The 25,044-nt window shown below is 42.3% G+C and overlaps 1 protein-coding gene across 5 annotated transcripts in view; it reads left to right on the plus strand.

Moving 5' to 3' along the window:
* The window catches only part of MFSD1 (major facilitator superfamily domain containing 1), a 71,384-nt gene that overhangs the window by 24,555 nt on the left and 21,785 nt on the right, over positions 1-25,044 (plus strand). For 3 of the 5 annotated variants that reach the window (XM_001155302.6, XM_001155065.6, XM_063806362.1), the window contains 2 exons: positions 952-1,009; positions 2,594-3,331. In XM_001155302.6, coding sequence (XP_001155302.1) covers positions 952-1,009; positions 2,594-2,597 — 62 coding nt within the window. In that variant the 3' untranslated portion in view covers positions 2,598-3,331. Of the gene's footprint in view, positions 1-951; positions 1,010-2,593; positions 3,332-25,044 lie in introns of those variants that run through there. The other 2 variants (XM_016942233.4, XM_016942232.4) reach the window with 1 other exon arrangement.

Below are 25,044 nucleotides of genomic sequence, written 5' to 3' on the forward strand. Positions count from 1 at the left end.
GCATTTAAAAAGTAACCTAAAGCCCCTCTGTGTTATTGTCCTACATTAAAAAAATCAGAACTAAGCAAATTTATAGCTATAATTTAAATTTTAAGGTTCAAGATGTTTGGTTTAGAATTAGAAATTACAGATTTTTTTTTTCTTTTGCTAATTCGTACTGTATGCATTAGTGCATTTTTGTTGTTGTTGTTCTTGATAAGATTTTGATGTTGTCCTTAGTAATTTTTCTAACTGCTTGCTCCTAAAGAGTTTTATATATTTAGTAGAATATAATATATATGCTGTGTAAATAATTTTAGGCCATTTCCTTTTTTTTTTTAAATTTAAATAGTTTTTTTTTTTCTTTTCTTTTTTTCTTTGACAGAGTCTCACTCTGTCACCCAGGCTGGAGTGCAGTGGTGCGATCCCAGCTCACTGCAGCCTCAACCTCCCAGGCTCAAGTGATCCTCCCACTTTAGCCTCCCAAACAGCTGGGACTATAGGTGTATGCCACCACAGCCAGCTAATTTTAAAATTTTTTCTAGATATGGGGTCCCCCTATGTTGCCCAGGCTGGTTTCAAACTCCTGAGCTCAAGCAATCCTCCCGCCTTAGCCTGGGATTTACAGGCGTGAGCCACCACACCTGTTCATTTCCTTTAATTTCTCTTAATTTTCACTATTATTGAATATTAATACAGTGTCCTAAGTAACAACACTTGAAGCAATACATAAGTCCAAACTTAAAAAAATGCTTAAATTAAGGGGTGATTATTTATATCACACAAGAATTTCATTTTTTCCCTTTGGGAAGGTTCCAGTAGATAAACCATTACTTTTTCATCGTTGATAGCTTTTTCTATTACTTAAAATACAGTATATCTATGCAAATGGTTGCATGTATGTGTGTATGGTTGAAATTTACTTACTGATAATACTTATATGGAAAAGATCTATGTTTATTTGTGTTTTAGGTGGGAACCTAAATTATTCTGCAAGACAAAGGGAAGAGATAAAATTTTCCCATACTGAGTAAGTATTAAAAGGGTGAAAAGTTGTCTTTATTTTTGAAATCTTAAATATGAGCATTTCGTTTCAAGGTTTGGGCTTTGAAGTTTTTTTTTTTTTTTTGATTCCCATGCTTGTCGTCCAGGCTGGAGTGTAGTGGCATGGTCACAGCTCACTGAAGCCTCAACTTCCTCAGCTCAGGCAATCCTCCCATCTCAGCCTCCCAAGTAGCTGGGACTACAGTTGTGTGTCACCATGTCTGGCTAATTTTTTGTATTTTTAGTAGAGATGGGGTTTTGCCATGTTGCCCAGGCTGGTCTAGAACTCCTGGGCTCAAGCGATCTGCCTGCATCGGCCTCCCAAAGTGCTGGGATTACAGGTGTGAGCCACTGCGCCTGGCCTGGGCTTTGAACTTCTAAGAGATTAGTCTTCCTTGAGTTTTGAGAGCTAGCTATTATGTGTGTGGAACTATTATAACAACATTCTTGTCTGCTTCAGAAAATTTAAAAATGGATATTAAGGCTTGAAACGAAGGAAAAAAATAATTCAATTTAAGTTGCTCTCTGTGAGACAGAGACGCAGAGAGAGAGAGGGAGAGAAAGAGAGAGAGAGAGAGAGATCGATCTGTATTACTTGTAATTTATTGGAGGAAAGGCCTTCGTCCTGAGGTCCTGAACTGGGCTTACCCTTCCATTCTCTCAGATATTTTCTTTTTCTTAAGTAGTTGATAATTTTTCATCTTCTTCTGGTACCAATATGTGGTTCTGTGTTCTCTGATTCATTTGGAAGAGATTTAAGTCTATAGCGTGGTGATTAAGTTAACTTATTTCTTTTTCTAAAAGTATGTACTGAAACATAATAGTGATTCTGTTTCCTGTTATTTCTAATATTTTTAGACATTGAAGTTTTTATGATTTTAAACATTTATTTGTAAATATATATACCATGTGATTGTAATTGTTGTGACTTTTGACTAGGTTAAAATCTGGTAGAACAGTCTGTTTTTTTGAGATGGGGGTGGTTTTGGTCATATTAAATTCACTTTTAACAAATACATCTTAAAATAATCAGAAGTATGAGTTTTGAATATCTTTATGATAGTCATATTATGTTAAAAGTTTGGAAACAACATAAATGTCTTAGAGTAGGGAAAATGGTTAAATATATCATGACACATCCATGTGATATGTTGTTAAAACCATGTTTTAGAAGGATTTTTAATGTCATAGATGCTTAACATGCCGTATGCTAAGTAAACAAAAGATAAAAATGCAAATATCCTAATTTTATTCAAGAAAAAGTATGCTGTCACGTGCTTGTTTTAAACCCAATTACTTATGTATAATAGGAAATATACCACTAGAAATAACCTCATATTAATTGAAACCTCAGAATATTAATTAAAAACTCAGAATATTTTTCAAATTTTCTACATTGATCTTTTGTGACTTTTAGGATCAAGAAGAGTTAAAAAATTACTCAGAAAAAAATGTGTAGCTTAGTATTTGCTATTACATGTCTTGTAATGCTTGGTTTTCATTTTATAAGGCAGGTGAGCTTCATGTTTTTTTCTTCCTCTTTGATAATTTATTGCGTTATGTTTTGCAGATGAGAAGTTAAAATGAATGTGTCATGAGAATGGGCTTAACACATCGTTGGTTTGAAAACTTCCATTTTTAAAAATTTAGAGTTTAGTCATTAGAAAAAATAATGGACTGGAAAGTTATATTTATATCCAAATATACCTATTTCAAAGTGTATTTGTGAGGCCTGTTTTAGCCTGTGTCTTTTGTATTGTGTGTTGCTAAAGAATTCTACTTTTAGTAGGCTAATCAACAATGAAAGGGTTAGAAAATTGCCGTGGAACATCCAGGTGAACTTCAGGAAAGACAGTGAAAAATGGAAAACATTGGAGCTTCTGTTGAGATAATCTTCATTAGGTATATATCTTAGGGATACAGCCTTTTCTTTATCTTATAGCAGGAAAAAAAAACTTTTGAGGGAAATAGAAGGGCTGCGTTACACAAAATAAACAATGGCATTGTCATAGGCCTTCCTTTTACTAGTAGGGCATAATGCTAGGGAATATGTGAAGATGTTTTTATGAAGTCTCTTTCTGATCACGAACAATAGCTTGCGCTCTACTCTGTAGTTATGTGGATTGCCGAGCAATGACCCTTTTCAATTTCTTATTTCTGTGTTACTGAGGACCCTAATCACTTAGGGATCTAATTTTATAGTATAAACTTTCTGTACAGTTTTTCTTATAGTCTAATAAGTAAAAAGTGTCCTTCAAATTATGATAATTGCCTATGTACACGGATAAATTAAAACACTGCACACGGAGTACTTGATGTCTTCTTTTGATTTTAAAAAATACAAAAACACTGATTTTAACTTTTATTCATGCAGAAGATTATCTAGAAGAAAACCCAAGTTAGAATAAAGAGAACTTGCCCAATTACAGTCACTGAAAGATTATGGGGGTAGCTTTTTCTCCAGAGTAGAACTTTAAGTAACATATGTGGTTTTTTTATATTAAATAAAATATGAGTATGAAGCTTCTCTGACAAACTTTAAATACTTTTTAATATTTTTCAGCCTTAACATATTATTTGTTAAAGTCAAAGAATGCAGATATTTTAGACAAGATATTAAACCAGTGTATTTAGCTGATTATATTGTTTAAAGCACATGGCATGATATTGTAAGTGTAAATGTTTGGGAACAGATTGAAAGTACGTTCCTTATGCAAGGTAGCTTGGCAGCTTTATTTACATCTGTTTTTCTGACTTACAGTTTATTGTGTTGATATGACTTGTCTCTGTGTCCCTACCCAAATCTCATCTCGAATTGTAATCCCTATGTGTTTGAGGGAGGGACCTGGTGGGAGGTGACTGGATCATGGGGGCAGTTTCTCCCGTGCTGTTCTTGTGATAGTGAGGGAATTCTCATGAGATCTCATGGTTTAAAAGTGTGGCACTTCCCCTTCACACTCTCTCTCTCTCTCCTACCACCATGTAAGATGTGCCTTGCTTCCCCTTTGCCTTCTTCCATGATTTTAAGTTTCCTGAGGCCTCCCAGCCATATGGAAGTGTGAGTCAGTTAAACCCCTCTAGTTTACAAATTACCCAGTCTCAGGTAGTATCTTTATGGCAGTGTGAGAACTGACTAATACATGTGTCATTATTGAGTTGTTAGTTCTTTAGGCTCTGACTGCCATATGACTGTTTCAGCACATGGGTATTGAATATTGACCTCACAAGTGGGGGAGAGTGCAGGAAGTCCACACTACTTCTGCTGGAAGGCCTATGTGGCCTGGCCTCTTGCCTTGTCTCTCCACCACCTGTGTGCCCCAGCCACAGTGAGCTGCTTACATGTTTTCAAATGGGTTGTGTTCCTTTCCCTCCCAGTGGCTTTGTCCACACTGTTCCCTTTGCTTAGAATGTTTTCTCCAAGGCTCTCTAGAACCTGTTTTTACCTGATTTATACCAGAAAACCTTAGCCCCCAGCCCAGAACCATTCTTCCTCATGGAAGCTCTTCCAGATCCTTCAGGGTGTATTGGGTTCTTCTAAGTTGCTGTGATCTTGCAGTTTTCCTTTTTAGCTTACCTCAACTTAAAATAATGAAGAATCTCTGATAATGTGGGTGTGCGTGTCTCTCTCTTCCTTAGATTGGAAGCTCCTTGAGGGCAGGGACTGCGTCCGTTTTGTTATTGATGATTATATTGATAGTGCCTAGCAAAAGTAGGCACAAAATAAATATTTTTTTGAATGATATATAAAAAGAGTAAATTAGAATAACCCTTTTGGAGGATGAATTGGCAATATGAATAAAAAGACCTAAAAGGGGGATGGTGGTGGGCTAAATGCCTTTTGGCTTAGCAATTCCATTTCTAATAACTTGTCCTAAAGAAACCATCAGACAAATATACATGTAAATATATTTTAAGAAAGCATCTTCACTGCCAGATTTTATAATAGCCTAAAGTATAATAGAAAGCCACTCTAATTTACAATAATAGGGGATTTGTTAAGTACATCATATTACATACCTAAAGTGAAATATTAAGTAGTCATTAAATGGTTTTGTTAGAGAACATATTGACATGGAATAATGTTGATGACATTTTCACACGGAAGATTCATAGTGGTGCCATTTTTATAAAAACAAATACATCTGCATGATATGTACACTAGTGTCTCTGAATGATGAATTTCTATTGGCTTATTTATGTTTTCTGATTTTTTTCACAATAGCTCTTTATTGTGTAATGAAGGTTTTAAAAACCCCACAAAGAATATAGTTCAATGCAAGTTTGAGTCCTGCTGTTTTAAAGTGATAATGTTCAGAAGGGAGGAAAGGAACAGGTAGTGTTTTTCAAAGAACTCTGGGGGTGAAGATGGGAGTTCAACAGTGCCATGAGTTAGAAATCAAATTTGCATTGCCAGGAATAAAATTGCATGTAAAGGGAATTTTCAGAGACAAAATGGAAAAGAATGGCGTCAAGGATAAATGAAACAATGCCTTTATTTTTTAGTCCTAGTATTCACTGGTAGCAAACAACAGCTCCAACTTGTGTGCATGCTGCTCATGATATCTGGAAGGCCTCAACTGCAGCCTCATATCCTTTGCCCTCTTCCATTTGAGTGTTCCTGAGTGCCCCAGTGGGGATTTGGTTGTAAGCCTTCAGCAGTGATTTGCTGCCAAAAAGTTCATGGAAGAAAGCTTTGAGTTTTTGTAAGAAATACTAAAAAGCCCTGACATCGTGTAGGCCAGACAGCCAAACTTAGTATAACTTATTAACATTTATTTCTCTCAAGTATATTAGTGTATATGGTCATGTATTCCTGTGCACATATCTTTTCTTCAGTGGATCTTTATCAGTTCCAGGTTTTGGCAGCTGCCTGCTACAGTAATCTACTGTATTCCCCAAACTGATCTTCCCTTTGTAGATTTGGCAGATTTATTGTGTAATGAAAATCAGTGGACCTACAGGGCATTTCATTTCAGATTATCATGTACTCGTAGGCATTTGTCATTTTGTCTTTTTGGAGAGGATCACCTTCGGTGTGTGTCTTCCAAGTTTTACCACGTAGTAGCTTTTGTGTTTCCATTTTCTTATTAGCAAAATAGAAGATCACTAGAGTTCCTTCTATAGCACTCTCATTCTTAATTTATGAGACATAAGGATATGGCTAATATATGTTAGATGTGTATTGGTGGATGACCTAAAACATCTACAAATTTATCTCTCCATACCTTGTGTAGTTGATGGGTTGGGCAAGCTGGGCCTTCCTGGATTGCATTCACATTACTGTGGTAAGTAAATGAAGCACCCTGGAGGGGCAACAGAATGCCCTCTGGAATTTCTAAAAGTCAATGAGTTATCCCAAACAGCTGAAAGTGTGGGCTAACTTCTTGCAAGTCTTGCTCCCTCCCGCCAATATTGAGGCTTGTTCAGTTTTCCAAGGAAAATCTGATTATTGTGGGGGTTCTATGTCTTACCATGTTCAGATAGTTTTTAACCTTTGGAAGCCAACCCTGTCTGCCCTGGGGAAGAGGTAACGAAAAATTTCACGACAAAAGGGAAACCCCCACCTCCAGCCCAGTAGAGCCCAGATTTCACAGGGTAAAGTGAACAAGAGATGGACAGTGGATAGAGTGGGTGGGAGGAGGATGAGAGAGAGGCTGGGCTGGAGCTGGAAGCAACAGGGTTCAAGAACTGGGAAGAGAAAATGGCTGGAGGTAGTAGGAAGGTGGGCCTGGCAGCAGATCATCCCAGGATTTTAGAGTCATGCCTATGAGGTGAGTGTTAGAGGGAAGGTAAGAGTCCTCTTCTGGCTCTGGCAGGGTCCATGGAGGTAGAGGCCAGGCTTAGTGGATGGGAAGGTACAGGGAATGGGCCTGAGGACAATCATATTATCTCTTAAAATGTTTTCCATGACTTCTATTTTTTTTTGGAATTCTGTGAATTTTAATAGAGATTTGTGCTATGACACCACAATTAGGATGCAGAACAAATAGTTCCTTAATGTTTCAAAGGAAAAATATTATAATTGCCTTTTAAGATAATGTATGTATTCTTTTCATGTGGAAATATTTGAATTATCTTAGAAAGTTCTAGTTTATTTGTCAGCACTTAGATTTTTAAAATGCTTTTTGAGTCTAATGACTAAGTACGTAAGGTTTTATGATCATGCTACTTAGTATGTTTCGTAGACAATTTTTCACCTTTTAACATTTCTGAAATTGGGACGTGTCTTATCTTTGTTAGCATTTCATGATTCAAAGAAGTACAGTAGTGGGGAAAACCAAGCATGATGCTTGTGGCGATGTCATGTTGCTTCCTGAGTAAGATGTTCATGGGCTTCTGGGTCTTCGTGTCTGGCATCATTGACTCCGAGGCTCTTTGCTAGACCTGGCAACTCAGAGATGTGGAAAGCGTGGACCACCTTGCTCAAGGGTCTCATGAATGAGTGGGGAAATAGACAGAGGATCAGTGATTCAGTGACTCTGATACAGCGTGATGAGGGCTGTCAGAGCAATGACAAGACTTAATAAGGTTCAGAGAACCTAGGACACCTGCATGATTTGAAGAGGAGGTGATCTTTGAGCTGCATTGTAAAGGGTGAGTAGGATAGCTCATCTAAAGCTGAGAAGGTGCAGGATGGGAGGGAGGAGGAGAAGACGTCCCAGAGCTAATCCTGAGAGAGGCTGCTGGTGAATGGAAATGAAATGAAAGTGGCATGTGGGGAATTTAGTTGTGCAAGGCAGATCACTGAAGTCTGTTTCTTCGATGTTCAGGATTGTGATCATAATCTTTTGAGCCTCTGGAAGATATTAATGCTGGTGATTCTCAAGGTAGGATTGGAATTTTAGAAAGATGACCCTTTAAGCAGTAGGAATGGAATGGATTGGGGGTTGAGGGGAACAAATTTGGAGGCAGGAGAATGGTTAATAGGTTGGAGCATTGAAGCTGGAGACATGATGGGCCTTGAGTTAAGGCAGTGGTAGTGAAGATGGAAAGGAGGGACAGGGGCTTATGGTGCTTGGGAGGTTGAACTGACAGGTGGTCATTTGCTGGATGTGAGGTGGGGGAGAGGCCAGAGTTAAGGACGACTCCCAGACTCCTGCCTAGGGTGGACATTGGTGCCATTCGGCCATCAAGACCGCAGGTGAGAAGGTGCAGGGTTGGGAGGAAAATGAGTTTAGTTTTGGCATTGTGGAGCTTGCGGTGCCCGAGATTTGTATGAACAGGAACATGGGTTCAAAATGTGAGAGAAGATTGCTCTGGGGTGTGATTTGGGAGCCATCGGGGAGTCAGTGAGATTGCTCAAAAAGAATGTGGGATAAGATAAGAGGGCCAAGGACAGAGTCCTGGGTCACATCCACTCACCCGGTGGGAGCAGGGAGAGATGCAGTTTGTGGAAGCTAAAGAGGTTTTAAGAGGGAGTGAGTGGGCCGGGCGTGGTGGCTCACGCCTGTAAACCCAGCACTTTGGGAGGCCGAGGCGGGTGGATCACCTGAGGTCAGGAGTTTGAGACCAGCCTGGCCAATATGGTGAAACCCCATCTCTACTAAAAATACAAAAATTAGCTGGGCGTGGTAGCGAGCGCCTGTCATCCCAGCTACTCGGGAGGCTGAGGCAGGAGAATTGCTTGAACCCGGGAGGTGGAGGTTGCAGTGAGCCAAGATTGTGCCATTGCACTCCAGCCTGGGTGACAAGAGTGAAACTCCGTCTCAAAAAAAAAAAAAAAAAAAAAAGGAGTGAGTGACAGTGTCAAATGCCAAGAAAGGTAGAGAGGATAGGGGCTGACAGTGTCTGTTTAACTTGTAACTGGGAAGTCATTAGTTTGTTTTTGAGAGGAATTTCAGTGGACTGAGGTGGCGGGGTAGGCAGCAGCCAGGGTATAATGATTTGGAGTATGAATTCAAGGTAGAAATTACAGTAAAAATTGTAGCTTGCCCTTGCAAGAAACTAGGCTATGAAAGAAGAGAGTGTAAGAAGGTCTTCAGAGGCTGCTGCTTTGATTGTCGGGTTAATGCTTTATAAAGTCCTCTTTATTAATGTGTTTTTCTACTTGCAGAGTAGAACATTCTCAGACTCTGCGATTCTTTAATTTTCCTGAAGTGGCACTCTTTGCTTTTTGTTCGTGATTTAACCACTATAAAAATGCCCAGCTACAGCTTGCCGCAAGAACATAAGTTTGGCTTCTTATCATGGAATTCTTTTTGAGGCCATTACCTTTGAAGTTGTTTGATACGTTAACAAAAAAAATCCTCAACAAAACAAAAAGTTGGGAAGTACAAATACTAAAGAGATTTAGCTTGTTTATAGGAAAGTAAAAGATAATGAGAATACGTAACTTTATAAGCTCAGGTTATGCTTAATTGCAAGCAATTAAAAACTTTCCCCGTTTTATTGCCTTTGAAATATGGGATAAAAGGAAAAAGTGAGAATGCTTGCAGGTTGTGTATCCTGGGACTGCTTTGAATTGAGGTTGGTGGGTGTTAGAACAAATAAATCCCAAAGAACTTGTGATTTAGTTTTATAGGCACACATTCATAAATTGGATTTTTCAGTAATTCCAGAAAAGCACACACAGGAGAAGCATTTGTTATGTATTCATTTATTCCTCAGTGTTTTAGTGAGCACCCATATGCTCAAGCCTCTGCTAGATCTCGGCGTGAGGGAGATAAAAGGATTTAAATAATGCCTCTCATACTTTGCAGAAGGGGAGATGTGCTAAGAGAGGTGTGGAGGATGTTCAGAGAAGAGAGGGCCTTCTGATGAGTGATCCAGGGAAGCTTCTCGGAAGAGGTGGCATTTGAGCTGTTTGCTGAGAGACAGACAACTGTTACAACTGTTCATTCTCTTTGACTAGTTTGTTTCATGTTAACACCCTTGACTTCTCTGTGTCTTGACCCTGTTTACTTACTTGATTTTCTGATGCTCTGTTATCCGAGAGCAACTCCTGTCCTCCGCTCTGTCATGCTTTCTGTGATTCCTGTGTATCCTAGGTCCTCTGTTCTTTTTCTTCACTTCTGTCTCAGAGATACCATTTTCTGATTCAGCTCTGAATATTTGCCCACCCAGTTGGCCCCAAACCCAGAGCTTGAGATTCGGTTGTCTCTCAACCTCCACCCTGCATTTCCAACTGGAGGTCTCACTAGCAGCTAACAGTAGCTTGTCTAAATCTGAGCTCTCCCTAACAGCACACAGTCCCCTCCCTCCCTTCCTCCCTTGCCCACCCACTGAGTGCTAGGTGCTAGTTGATCATTCTTTTGATTCCCGTGGCTCAGAGTCTCAGAGTAGTTTTTGTTATGTCTCCCTACCAGCCGTGTTTAATCCTTTTATTTCTGTTTTTTCCAATACGTTTAAAAATTTTAGTTCCCCTTCTTCCACCTTAGCCTGCCTGTTAAATGCATTCTTGGATCCCTGCAGTGGTCTTCTAAATATTGATCATCTTTCTTTTCATGATTGACATCACCCGTGCCCACTGCCTACCACACTTGCAATGTTGCTGGGATACCATGTTCTATGGGTTGAAAAATGGAGTTGTGAGGGAGATAAAACAGACCTGAAATGATAAAGGAGCCCATGTCAACTTCAAGGCAATAAGCCCCATGGGAGAGTCAGCAGTGCAGAGGTCTGAGGCAACTGGAGGATGCCAAGCCCATGGCCTGTGGAAGGTGGGAACGTAGGCATTTGGAGAAGGCTTTGTCAGGGATTGTAAAGAGGTAGATGACAGGCCCGTGGCAAATGTGAGAGAGGTGGGAAGCCACAGGGTGTGGTGAGAGAGCCATGAGTTGAAGAGTTCAGCTGGGACTAGACTGTGACACGGCTAGCATGTCAGCGTGAGGGAGCTGGGCTTTATTCTGTGGAAGTGAAGATACAGGGGAGAGTGGACAATTGGGGAGGATGGGATGTATGGACAATACTGTTCTAAAGAAAATCTGGAGCTGCTGTGAAGGGAAGGGAGGTCAATATGGAGACTTTGAAGGAGTCTAAGCTGTGACGTTTTCTTTAATTCATTCAAAACATGGGGGGGCTGCCAGATTAAGTTTCTAAATCATGATTTGATCATACTGCACTTCTGCTGAAATGCCGTTGGTGATTCCTCCTGGCATGAGAAGTGGTTCTTTCACTGGCATTAGGGGGGCTTCATCATCACATGTCAGCCCGCCCTTCCAGCATTGTCTCCAACTCCTCGCCTTCAGGAACCAACCAATGACTTTCACACAGATTAAATTTGCTCACAGTGATCTCTTTCCATTTTCTCCACTGCTTGGGACATTCTCCTGGTTGAAATTTCTCCCAGCCTTCGGTGTACTCATAGGCTCTTCATGGCTCTCTCAGCCTGAGTGCTCTCAGTCCCCTTTGAAACTCCTCTAATGCTTACTGCCTGTATTATTCATTTTGATAATCAACAACTGACATAATTTCTTCTGTAGCAGCTTAAGCTGTTAATTAGTACCCATATTGTTGTTTGTATGTTTTTATATTTTGCTTCTCCAACAGTCTATAACTTCCTTAAGGGTTGGGATTGTGTTTGACACTTTTGTAGCTTGCTGTAGCCATCATATTTTCATCCAATATGAAAATACTAGCTCCAGTGACTGTATTTTGAACATCATAGTATTTGCTGACCTTCAGTTTTGTTTTAACCTGTCCAAACAATCAGGAAGATTAGGGAAGATTCTGAGGGCCCCGGGGGGATAATGGATTTGAGGATCCTAGCTTTCCCCAGGGTGGAGGGCATTGAATGGGTAAATTCAGGAAGGACTTTTTTTTTTTTTCTGGTTTTCTTATCCCCTTCTATAGGTGAGTTTTCTCTAATCACAAAGGAAGTGATGAATATCGTCTTGCCTCAGGTTCCACAGTGGATTCCTAGTTCTACTTACAATGGGGTCCTTTTCCTGAAGGGAATAGCCTAGTTTGATCCTAGTCTCTTGAGATAATTGTCCCTGAAAACCCAGGATATGATGTCAACTCAGTTAAACTTTTTTGATCCTAACTGTCCAGAAATAAGTTAAAAATGGATGTTTATACTTTGCTGTTAAGTAGGTCAAACAACTGCAGAGCAATTTAGCCTTATATGGATCAGAGAAATAATTGCAAGCACATAGGTTAACAAGAAATTAAAGGCAGGAAATCTTTGGCTAGGAGTGTAATGTACTTTCTTTTTAGAAAAGACAGTGCATCCTGAGGATTCTGCATTAGTTTTCTTTCCACTTCCAGGGTTGAAAGGCTGATGGGCATAGAGCTAGTGGCTTTATGGCGTATGGGCTGGCTCCAAGCCTTTCCTGGGGGAGCCTGGTGCACCGGTTTCTCCAGTAACGTGAAACCTTATTAATTTGTAAGGGGTGATAATCAAAACTGTAACTCAGCTGAAACTTGCCTGTGTGTTATGCAAAGGAAGGGCCAGAAATTAATGATATGAGCCAGAGAGCTGAGAGAATGTTCAAAAGAGCAAACATTTTAAGCTCTCTCAGCTCCTATAGAAACATTTATTTATGTGGAAACAGCTGAGCTGCTAATTAGAAAACATCCTTGCCTATTCATTAAACCAATTATCCTGAGGAATTCTGCTAAGCAACACTTAGTCCAGTTCTAATTATTGTGTGTCCTTGAGAGCAATAAACTGTACTTTTAGAATAAAATGTTATAATGTAGGCATATACATGGTTTACTCAGACATTTCCCATAATTGGAGTGAGATAGTAATGAGGGGTTATGCTTGTTTCTTATAAAAAGAATTTAACCACCTTCTCTTCATAGGGAGATTAGTGAATTATTAGATATTTTTTTTTTAAGAGTTTCGCTCTTGTTGCCCAGGCTGGAGTGCAGTGGCATAGTTTCAGCTCACTGCAACCTCCGCCTCCCGGGTTCAAGCGATTCTCCTTTCTCAGCCTCCCAAGTAGCTGGGATTATAGGCACCCGCCACCACGCCCAGCTAATTTTTGTATTTTTAGTAGAGATGGGGTTTCACCATGTTGGCCAGATTGGTCTCGAACTCCTGACCTCAGGTGATCCGCCCGCCTTGGCCTCCCAAAGTGCTGGGATTACAGGCATGAGCCACTGTGCCCAGCCTAGATAATGTTATGTATAGACCTGAGAAATCCTTGGAAATCATTATTGTTATAAATGAGAGGTTTTTTTTAAGGTTATCTTTTTGGATTACCTTGCGTCTTAACTAAAAAAAGTCTTTTTAGGGAATAAACATCATTATGACTTAAGACATTGATGAAGATTTTTTTTCATAATCTCCAACATCATGTTTAAATTTAAATAAAAGTGAAGCGAATCAGTTTTCTTGAAGCCACTTTACTCTGTATCTCCCATTTTATCCTGCAGAGCTTTTACTAACAAAAACACTGGTTAAGAAATGTAGTAAAAGACCACACAAGGTCTCCTCAGTGTTCTGCAGATAACAGCAACTGTGTCAACAAGCGAGCCGGCCTAAAATGACAAGCCGATATTGTCAAGGAGAACTTGGGCTGGCTCTAGGCTGGTGTTTGGATGGGGGCATAGCTTTCATGCTTAGGAGCATGTGCTTCAGAGGCCACTGCCTGGCTTTGAAAGCTCCATTCAACCCTATGATCTGGGCATTCTCCCACTGGGTAAGCCTGAACAAGTTACTTCGAGCTGTGCATGTCAGTTTCCTTCTCTGTAAATGGAGGAAACAATGGCCTCCACCACAAGGGATTATTGTGAGGGTTAAATGAGTTCCTCCATGCAAAGGTGCTCTTTCATAGTAAGGGTTTCATTTACAGGTCCATTTGCTCACTCATTCATTCAGCCCCTATCTGTTGTGCCCTTACTATGTGCCAGGCCCTGCTATGGAGGCTGGTATTGAGGGGTCAGCCATCAGAGGAGATCTCTGTCCTATTGGAGCATATAATTCAGTGGAAAGAGATCATAAATAAGTAAATGAATCACCAAGTCCAGATAGTAATAAATGTTGCAAAGACAATATATAAGGGAATACAGTGATTGGGTTATGAGGAGAGAGGTCAACATTAGCTAGGGTGGGCAGGAGTGGCCTCTGAGAAGGTGACATTTGAGCTGAGACCTGAATGACAAGAGACCAATGTCAGCTCTCTTTAAGAAAGTTTTCCTTTGTTCTAGTGGCTCTCTCCATACTCTTATTTTAAGCTCACTTAACATCAATATAAAAGTGTCCTTTGCAGCAGGACACTTTTAGGAGGTCTTGAGCCCCTCTCCCACCAGCACTCACCTGTGTACGAACAAGTTGTTGCTAGTGGTGTTGGAGCTCGTTTTTCCCAAGCTTCACCTTGGCATTACCCAGATCTGTTCACCCCTGGGCATCTCTTCCTTCCTCCCAGCTGGATGCTCACCCAACTTGTTCTGCCTCAGTTTCTGGAGGAGCCTGACTCTATTTTTGCCCTCCCTGAAAGAAAGTACAGGACTGGGTTGAGGCAGCTGCTCACACTCACCAGAGGCCTCCATATCTTGTAGGCCACACTGGCTGCCATCAAGAGCTGGCAGTCCTGAGAAAGCAGAAAGCGGATGGTGAGGTAGAAGGAGCGAGTGATATGGAAGGGCACAAAACAGAGGGTGAAGAGGCCACACACCAGTAGGATGGTCCGGATGGACCTGGCTCGGGCTGTGTTGCCTGTCCTCATGAGGTTCTCCTCTGGCTTGATCAGGCTCCTGACCATCAGTGAATAGCACACCAAAATGACCAAGGAGGGAAAGAAAGCCAGACAATGTCAGAACTATGCCATAGGCAAAAAGCCGATCAAAATTCTCTTGGTTGGTCATGTCATACCAGATCATCTGGCCATTGATGTAGTCCGTGTGGGAGAAGGCCAGTGTGGGCAGCAGCTGGAGGACCACCAGGGCCCAGGTGGTGCTGGTGCCCAGCCAGGCATGCCTGTGGGTCCGGTAGGGCAGCGAATGCAGTGGGTGGCACACACCTAGGAAGTGGTGCACAGAGATGCAGGTCAGCAGCAGGATGCTGCCGTAAAGGTTGGTATAGAACAGGAAGTGCACCAGCGTGCAGAGCAGCTCCCCGAAGGGCCACCTGTCATCTAGTGAGTAGGTGATGATGAGGAAGGGCAATAGCACATAAAGCAGGTCGGCCACCATCATGTTCACCAGATAGGTGGTGGCACAGCTCCAGCGCTTGGTTTGGCCCCAGGAGTGCCACAAGACAGTGCCATTTAGTGGCAGCCCTAGGATAAAGATGATACTGTAGGCCAGGGAGAGGTAGCCTTGCTTGTACTTCTCTGAGAACTGGCAGAGACCTTGTTCCTGTGATGTATTCGTGTCCACCTTCTCCATGTCCCGGGAGGCTCCCTCCAGGAGCAGAGCTCCACGATGGCTCCCGCTTCTGCTTCCCCTGGAAGGAAGCAAAATGGACATCATAGCATCATGACCTCAGCATGGCATCAGCCTCTGCCCCAACCCGGCATTCAACTTTGTCTCCCAAAGTCTAGTCAGAGGCCTTGTTTAAAAGAGACCAACCCCAGGAAAATAGAGTATTCAACAAGGGCCAAATAATCTTCCAAAGCTGGGCGTCTAGACTTACCATGTCCAAAGGGTTGGCCTTACATTGACTTGTATGCTGTCTACTCTAGGCTGGGTTGTGATAGAAATGGTGGTGGGATGACACTGTCATTTAAACAGGGTACTCAACCTCCAGCTCTGTGTCTCCTCCTGCTAGAATCCATTGCATAGAGTCAGAAAATCTCCAAGGGGAGGTATTCTAGCCAGAAAAGCAGGTATATTCCCAGGGGCTGAAACTGCCCACAATTTGGTCCTAACCACACAGACCATAGTAGAGTAGCAAGTGACCCTTGGGGATTAGAGAGGATTAGGGAAAGCCCAGGTTTTGCCTACAGGCTCTGCTGGAGGATTTTGATTTGTATCTCTTTCAGGATTTCTTAACTGAGTATTTGAATACTGGGGCTGATTTGCTTATTAACCATCTTAGCATCTGAGCATCCAAGAAAACAAATCTGAGCCATGAAGCCAGGTGCAGCTTCTTCCTTATTCCTTCCTTGCTGACAAAGTAGATGCAATAGGTGGGCCCAAGTAGCTAAGGAAGCCGTGTGCAGAGCCTGAAGGGGAGCCAGCGTGTGGGCCAGCCAATCAGCATGGAGCCCACGGGAACTGAAAGATGTTTAATTCTGGGGCTTCATACTAGAAGCTTAATATTTAGAAAGACAGGTTAAAACAAGGGAAGAGAGAAAAGCATAAGTTAGGTAATTTTGGGGATAAGTTGAGTGTTGCCTGCAAACTATGGTATAGACAGAACCAAAGAAACAGAGACTTAATTCACTCTGTCAATCAACATTTATTGAGCATTTGTTGAGTCAGGCACTGGGAACATGAAGATGAATAAGACACAGCTCTTGCTTTCCAGGAACTCACAGTCTGGTGGGGGAAGACATAAATGGATACAGCTGATTGTAAAATGATGTGAAAAATGGTCAACAAAGTGCTGTGAAAATCAGCAGGATACAGCCAATTCTCCCCTGAGGGAATTGAGGGCAGGCTTCTTAGAATAGGCAGCATTTGAACTGCTTGGGAGAAGAAACATGAGCTTGCTAGCAGAGATGGGTGAGAGGCATTGGGTAGGGGGACTGCACACCCAAGGGAATGGAAGCCGAAAGGGCACAGTGTGTCCAGGGAGGGCAGGAGAGTCAGCCACTGTAAGGAGGATGTCTTAGCAGGACAGTGATGGGATATGGCTACTGTGATGGTTAGTTTCAGGTATCAACTTGACCGGGTTAAGGGATACCCAGATAGCTGGTAAAGTGTTATTTCTGGGTATGCCTTTGAAGGTGTTTCTGACATAGAGATTAGCGTGTGAGTCAGTGGACCGAGTAAGGAAGAGCCACCCTCACCCAGTGTGAGCGGGCACCATCCAATCAGGTTGAGGGCCTGGATAGAAAAAAAAGGCAGAGGAAAAGCATATTCACTGTTTCTGCTGGAGCTGGGACACTCTTCTCCTGCCCTTGGACATCAGAACTCCAGGTTCACTGGCATTTGGACTCTGGGACCTGCACCATCTGCCCTCTGGGTTCTCAGGCCTTCAGCCTCAGACAGTTACACCATTGGCTCCCCTGATTCTGAGGCCTTTTGACTCAGAATGTGCCACACTGCCGGCATCCCTGCTTCCCCCGCTGGCAGATGGCATATCGTCGGACTTCTCGGCCCCATAACTGCTCAAGCCAACTCCCATAGCAAATCCCCTCTCCTGTATCTGTATAGGAAGTATAGATGGCAACATGGTCCTGGGCCTGGAACAGAGAGAGTGACTGGTCAGACCAGTGTGGGGCTGTTGAAGTGCACGCAGGTGACAGATGACCAGCATCCCAAGCAAGCCCAGGCAGGGTGGATGCAGAGCAGGAGATGCTGCTGAGGCAGGAGTGATGGGCCTCATTGGATGTGAGGCATGAGCCAGATGGGTTGAGGGTGTGTCTGAGCTCTACAATGTTGAGGACTGTGTGGGTGGTGAGGGTCTGAGGTGAGCACCAAGCTGAGGACTGGAGTTCTGAGGTTGGTGCGGGGGACAGTGGCTCTCCATGAGGTTGGTGCAGGGGACGGTGGCTCTCCATGCCTCAGCCTGCTGAGGGGCTCACCACCCTGCTCCCTGGCTTTAAAATCCGGAGAGGAAAGCTTTTATGGCTGGGCGAGTAAAAAAGCCGTTTTCATTCATTTTGTACCCTATAATTTGTTCATCTGGGGAGCTGGAAAATGCTTAGTAATTTCTGGTGAAGCTACCTTCCCATCTCCATGTTGGCTCTTGGAGGGAAGCCGAGGCGGGAATCCACCATGATTTAGCACTGGCTTGGGTCTGGCAGTCCACCCACATGATCTTACTTAATCCTCAGAACAACCTTGTGAGCAAAACATTATTACCCCTGTTTTATGATGAGGAAATTGAGGGTCAGAGAATCCTCTAGGGCCTATTAGGACCCCTAGTCTAGTAGGCAGTACTCTGATCTGGCCCATGGGCTAATGCCCTTCAAAGGACTGTTTTGGGGTAGTGAGAAGTGCTCAAATCCCACCTGTGCCAGGAACAAGTATGCCTTCTAAAGCGCTCACCATATCTCTGAGCCATGATTTCCTCAGCTGTTGTAAAATGAGACAATCCCTTTCTGGGGAGACTGCTGTGAGAATTACCTAGAAGAGAGGCAAGTGCCCCACAGGGCTGTCACGAGGGAGAGAACCCACATATTTTCTCTTTCCCTCTCTTCCCTCTGCCTCTTTTAGAGACAGTGGTACCCTGGAGACCTGAGCTCTTTGGTTTATGTGGCTGGGTGGGAGGGCAGGTGTGGCTTTGCTACCCCAGGATGGACAGGGTCACTTTATCCCTGTCTGTTACTGTCTGTGGACCCAATTTTATCCACCACTGATTCATATGTTGAAGCCCTAACCCCAACATGACTGTATTTGGAGTAAGAAAGTAATTGTGGTTAAATGAGGTCATAAGGATGGGGCCTAATCTGATATGATTGGTGTTCTTATTAAAAGGAACACTGGCTGGGCAAGGTGGCTCATGCCTGTAATCCCAGCTCTTTGGGAAGTAGAGGTGGGAGGATCATTTCAGGTCTGGAGTTCGAGACCAGCCTGGCCAACATGATGAAACCCCATCATTACTAGAAATACAAAAATTAGCAGGGCGTGTTGGCGAGCGCCTGAAATCCCAGCTACTCGGGAGGTTGAGGCAGGAGAATTGCTTGAACCCGGGAGGCAGAGGTTGCAGTGAGCCAAGATTGTGCCACTGGACTCCAGCCTGGGAGACAGAGTGAGACTCCATCTCAGGGAAAACAACAACAACAACAACAACAACAACAACAACAACAACAACAACACAGAAACAAAGGGACACCAAAAAGCTTGCTCTCTCTGCCATGTGAACACATGGATTTAAATCTGTGAGTTGACTTTAGCATTTAATATTTTATCTCCATCTGGAGAATATCTTGAACAAATGAAATGATTTGATAGAGTCTCATAAATGCCTTCAGACAGTAAAAGTTTGTTTTTATAAGTTTTTAAAAATAATAACTGTTGATTCATATGTACAATTCTTAATTTGCAAAGATGAACTAGGGACTTATTTACATCACAGCATAATTACTTGATTTTTAACAGGTTTATATAAGGGGGGGCCCCCTGTGTACAATTAATTAGGTGGTGGATTAAAGTAGCAGGTGGTTTATTTGGAATTAATTTTCTAATGTGCTTCAAATCCACTGGATAACTTGATGTTATTTGGCCACCTGACCACTAGGTGGCAATAAAGACCAACAGGTTACAATCCCTCCCGCTACCTGCTGCCCCGCCTCAACCCCAGAAATGGAAGCCAGAATTAGGGTCTTGTCCAGGTATAGCAGCTGTGAAAGAGATATAATTCATTGAAGACATGTAAAAAAATCCCACCGATCAAAGAATCTCCTATTGGTCTGTTGTCTGCAGTTACTATGTTAGGTTCACACAAAGGAATAAAGTGTAGCCAGTTGAAAGCTGCCTGTTGGGATGATTCTTCAGACTATCTCGTGAGATAGGCATGGCAGGCACCTTTCCCCCATTTTACAGCTGAGGAAACTGAGGTTCAGAGAGGTTAAGTAGAAGTCATGTCTGTGGTGATTTGGGGAAAGCCTGGACTTTTTACAAAGCAAAGATTCAGCAAGTTCCCAGATTTCCGGGGAATGTTTTCTTACCTACTTGTCCCTCCAGTGCCTGTCACCACCACCTGGAAGAAGAAAGACATGGAAATAAAATAGCAAGTCATCTCTCAAGTCACTAGATATAGCACCTCTGTCATAGATGACAGAACCCTAGCTCAAAAAGCATGATCTGGAGATAATAAAAAGAAAGATAATATATAATATTAAAATAAAAACTGACAAGAGTGAGACCCCTCTCCCATCCAAGTACTAACCAGGCCCAACCCTGCTTGGCTTCTGAGATCAGGTGCATTTAAGGTGGCATGGCTGTAGACACATAGCAACCCTATACTCAGTTTAAGATATACCTTGAGTCTGATCATAAACGGCACTGATGTTAGCTTTTTAATGATTTTGTATTATATTTTTACAATGTAGGCTTATATTTTCTCTGTACCTGGGCTCCTCTTCCATGTTTGAATTGTCCTGAAATATGGGAATCCAAGGGCTTTTATTTTTTCACAATAAAAGCAAATTGGGTTCTTTAAATAATTTAGAAGACTTTCTAGGACAGTGAGTACTTAATTTCAATAATTAATTTGTACAGCAGCTTGCACATTTTTGTTTTCTGTTTACAAGGATCTGACACAAGTTCAACTTTGTGTAAACAGGGGGAGTGATTGGGAAACTTGTATTGTCACGGCAGAGAAGGTGGCTGCTCTGAAATCAATGTGACTCTGGAAAAATAATTACTACCTTTCTCTTTTTAATCCATATGTACATTTGTGTGATACCCCAAATTGACTCTGAAATCAGAATTTTTAACCTCAATTAATGATGTGGTAAAAATAGCTGTAGCTATATTGTCCTGTAGTTGTGAAAGCCCATCACTGCCTCTAGGCTCAGGACTCTGAAAGGGGATTTTGAAAAAATCTTTTTCCTTTTACTTTCATTTAGCATCAAAGATCTTTAAATGCATCATGACTGAGTCTTTCCTGTGTGCTGTGTATGAAGAAATATAAAAAGCTGGTTTGGTTTGGGGCAAGATAAGATATCAGTTGCAGAGCCCGGGGCTCCAGGAGTCGTGGCAAAGTTGCCTAAGGCATCTGCAGAGTAGGGGCTGTATCCCAGGACCCCTCCTTTGATCTGGTCTTACCCTCAGGCAGCATGTTCCCCTGACAGCCTGCCTGGAAAATGCTACTTACAGTGCTAACACCCTGGTGTGCTGCCCACCATCAGAGCTTTCTTGTTGCTATAGGATTTCTGGGGTGGGAGAGTGGTGCTGGCGGGGGAAGAATCTACAGCAGCTCTGGACACTCAACATGTTGGGGAGGAGGGAGAACGATGCTGTCTTAGCCTGAGTCACCCAGAAAGCAGAGCCAAGGCTGAATGGGCTACCGTTTTATTGGAGAGTGTAATCCGAGGGAGCAGGAGTGAGGGACAGGGGAATGACCTGTTGAAGGAGGGAGAACCAAATGTGAGGATTTGAAGATGCATTATTGAGTTGGCCCACACCCAAGGCAACTGAGTGCTCAATCCCAAGGGACGATCCTCTGAGAATCTGAAACCTGAATCTCCTGTGTCTCAGGAATCGATTGTGCCTCATATCCTCAGGCACAGGAGAGGGAAGCATTTATCCAGCAGCTCCTGTCTCCTTCTGGCCAGGCCCACACTCCCTGGATGAGCTTCAGGGCTGCTCTTCCTGCAGGGGCTTTGAGAAAGTTCTCCTCCAAAGGAGGCTGTGACAGCGGGTGCATGGCACATCCTGTGAGAACAGAAGAGGATCAGAAAGAGAAGACACACTTAAAGAGAGAGGATTTCCTTTGTCATGGAACCCTATTTTACTTTTGCCCTTTGAAGTATTAATCCCTCCCTCCCCACATACTCCTGGGTGCCTCTTCATGGGAGATGAAGGGTTCATGCTGTATCTGGCCCTGGATAGTTTCATGGGAAGTGATTTTTCCAGTTTCTTTTTACTATTTTTTTTTCTATTGACTTGTCTATCTTTTGGTTATTGATTTCTAGGAGTTTTAAAAATATATTTTGGGTAAAAGTCTTTACGTTACACATTACAATAATTTTTTTCCTACTCTGTGCCTTACCTTTTCTCTGGCATAATGGTATATACGTATTTTTTTTTTGAGGATTGGGAGTTCTTAATTTTAATATAGTCCAAATTATCAATTTTTCTTTTATGGTCTTACTTTTTGTATCTGGTTTAAGAATCTTTCTCTACCTTGGGGTCATAAAGATATTCTGTGTTACCATAGGAAAGCCTTTCCCCTTTAGATCAAATTGATTTGGACCACTAAAGTGTTTAGTGTTTGTGTGTGTGTCTCACCAGCTCTGTGTGTGTGTGTAAGAAAAACAGAAACCTGCTCAAATTTGCATATTGAAAAAATATCACTCTGCTGTTTGGAGAGCAAGGAACACTGGGAGATGAATTAGGAGGCTATTGCTCTAGTCTGGAAGATAGATGAGGAATAGGTGGGTATGTAGGGGGCTAATGAATATGACTTGGTGATGAATGAAATATGTGGGTGAGGGAGGGCTTAAAGACTACCCCTAGCAACTCTTCTGCTGCTACCAACCAATGCCTTCGTCTTTCTTCTGTCTATTATTTCATTGCTTTCTTCTAAACACTTCCTGTTTCTTCCTTGCCTCTCCTGACTCTGCCTTCTCTCTGAGCATCCTTTGTCTTCTGCTCCTGTTGCAAATTACTAACTGCAGGCAGAGCCAAAGAAATTTTCCCAAGACACTGATTGGCCCAGGTAGTCAGCATTATTTCTGTTTGGGTAGGACAGCACAGCCAGACCTCTCACAGGCAGTAGGTCAGCACACATATTAACTGGCTGGGTGGCCCCTTCACTATGGCCAGAGGCTGGTGTCATGGGGCTCACGGAGTTAATGAGCAGTGCATACTTGATGGAGACGAACATTCAGGGTTGCTCTGTCTTTAGGGTCTTTCAGAAACATAGTTCCCCTCAGAAGGGGGCTGTGAGTAACAGGTGCATGGCATGTCCTGTGAGTATGGAAGAGCAGCAGAAAGAGAAGATACACTCAAGAGGGCAAATTTTCTTTTTCACTTTATGTTTTTAAATAATGTCTAAATTATGAACTTGCTTTCTGAAACACATACTTAGAAATTTCTCATGACTCTAAAACAAATGTGAATAGCAAATATAATATTTGAAGCTGGCCTCCAACACAGAGAGTTTCATTTATTAATAGTATGCCAGTCAGAGCTTTGGCTCTGAGATATTTTGTTCATGCATAAACCATATATTTGAATTGACAGTACTATTAATGATGGAATGCAGTTATGTATGTTATGGTAAAAGAGCAAAGTGTGTATTTTTGAATCCGATTATATACAAGACAGATTAAAAACAGTACTTTTAGAAAATGAATATAACCCTTGATTTCCTGTTCAGTAAAACATGTCAATGGGGAGGTCTCTGAAAACCTTACAGTGAAATATGAGGGGAAGGTGTGGAGTTGCAAGGGGTTTCATTTAAACACAAGGCTCATGTATTAATATTTTCATTGATTTATTTTCCTGCCAATATGTTCTGACATAAATATGGTGATCTATAATGTATCGACCATAAAAGTCAACATTATTTTTAAAGCTGACTCAGGGAAATAAAACCTCATTGTTAGTGCTGATATATACGGTATGTTATCCTGTTGAAAAATTAACCCCTCTTGTCCTGCTCCCAACTGAACTAAATAAGAGGTAAGCACTTTGACAGCTGCTGACCTTTTGTGCATGTTTTGCCCTATGGCCAGTGCCTGGTTTGCAATGGGATTGGCCCATGATGTGAAGTAAAGGGCAGCACATATTCAACACTCTTCAGAGAAGACTCTGCCAAGAATGACAAGTGATCAGCAACAATCTTTGCATTTTAGAGGATCAAAAGGCCCGTGAAACTTTTCTGGACACATACCATGGAGCCCATAACCTGTATCGTTGTTGAACAGTGAGAGCAATGACAAGAGGAGACGTGGCACAGAGGCCCCAGCTCAGAGGGGAGATGTGGAAAGCATCAGCCATGGATGCTCACAGAGAAAAGCCTGAGTCTGGGATGCCAGAAGCAAGGGCTGCACATCCTGTCTTCTGCACAAACCAACCACAACAGTGATTTGGGCTTCAATAAAATAATCACTATGAAATGAAAATCGAGCCAAGGAGAATTTAATTTAGTGGCATAGGAAAGAATGCTAATGAGACCTGGGGGGATCTGGATGACCTCTCCTCTTACTTAGTTTCAGGACAGTATAAGTTTGGTAAAAATAGCAAAATACTGAGAATTTTAAAGAAAAAGGGGCCCCCAGGTGCCAGGCAGGTGTAGTCACTTGATAGATGAAGAAACTGTTAAACCCAACAGGTTAAGTAAGTGATTTATCCATGGTCAAATAGCTGGTTAGTGGCTGAGCTGTGTCTGGAATCTAGATTTCTGGTTCTCTGTCTAGGGCTCTTTCTACTCCACGTTATCACTTAGAAGCCATGACTGTACAGCCATGACTGTACACATACGTGGAGGATATCCACAGGACCACTTGAATCTGGTTCTAATCCACCCCTGCACTGCAACTGATCTTGTCAAGGCTCCCCATGGCCTCCATGTTGTCAAATTCTGCAGAAACTTTCCTGACTCATTTAAACCTCTAATCAGTGTATTCTGCAGTTGAGCACTCCTTGAAGCAGTCTCTTTTCTTGCTTTCTCCATTAGTTAGGACTTTCTTGCTGATGAGAAAAACCCAGGCCAAATGCAGCCAGGCAAAATGATAATCCATTGGCTCATATACTCAAATTTTCCTGGTGAGGGTGGCTTTAGGTATGGTCTCATGCCAGAGCTCAGATGGTGTAGCTAGGACTGCTTTTTGTCTATTTCTTGGCTCCATTTTCTCCAGGTTGGTTCCATTCTCATACGTGCTTTACTCTCCCCTCATAGTGACAAGATGGCTGCTATGGATTCTGCTCTCATTTACTTACGTGCCAACCCAGCAAGAAAAATTACACCTCAGCCAGCAAGTCCTGGGATTAGTACAGACTGGGTCTTTTATCTTGTCTTAAGCTCCGTGTTCATCACTGAAGCAACTGCTGTGGCCAGAGTGATGGAATACATTGATTGGCAAAGTCCTTAGTCAAATTCTTCAACCCTAGACCTATGGGAGAATTAGTCTCACCCAAATCTCGTGTATTTAGAGTGAGAGAAAGGCAGTTCCCCTAAAGAGTATTTGGGTTTCTGTTACCACAAGAAAGGGACTGAATACTGGGAAGCAGAAACAACAAATGCTCATAACTTCTCTTACATCACACTTTCCTGTTATACCTCCTACCTCACTCTCTCAGTCCTGCTCATGGTGTCACCCTCCTCAACTGGCCTCTGATGTTGGA

Source organism: Pan troglodytes, chromosome 2, assembly GCF_028858775.2.
Source record: "Pan troglodytes isolate AG18354 chromosome 2, NHGRI_mPanTro3-v2.0_pri, whole genome shotgun sequence".
In the NCBI taxonomy this organism is placed as follows: domain Eukaryota; kingdom Metazoa; phylum Chordata; class Mammalia; order Primates; family Hominidae; genus Pan; species Pan troglodytes.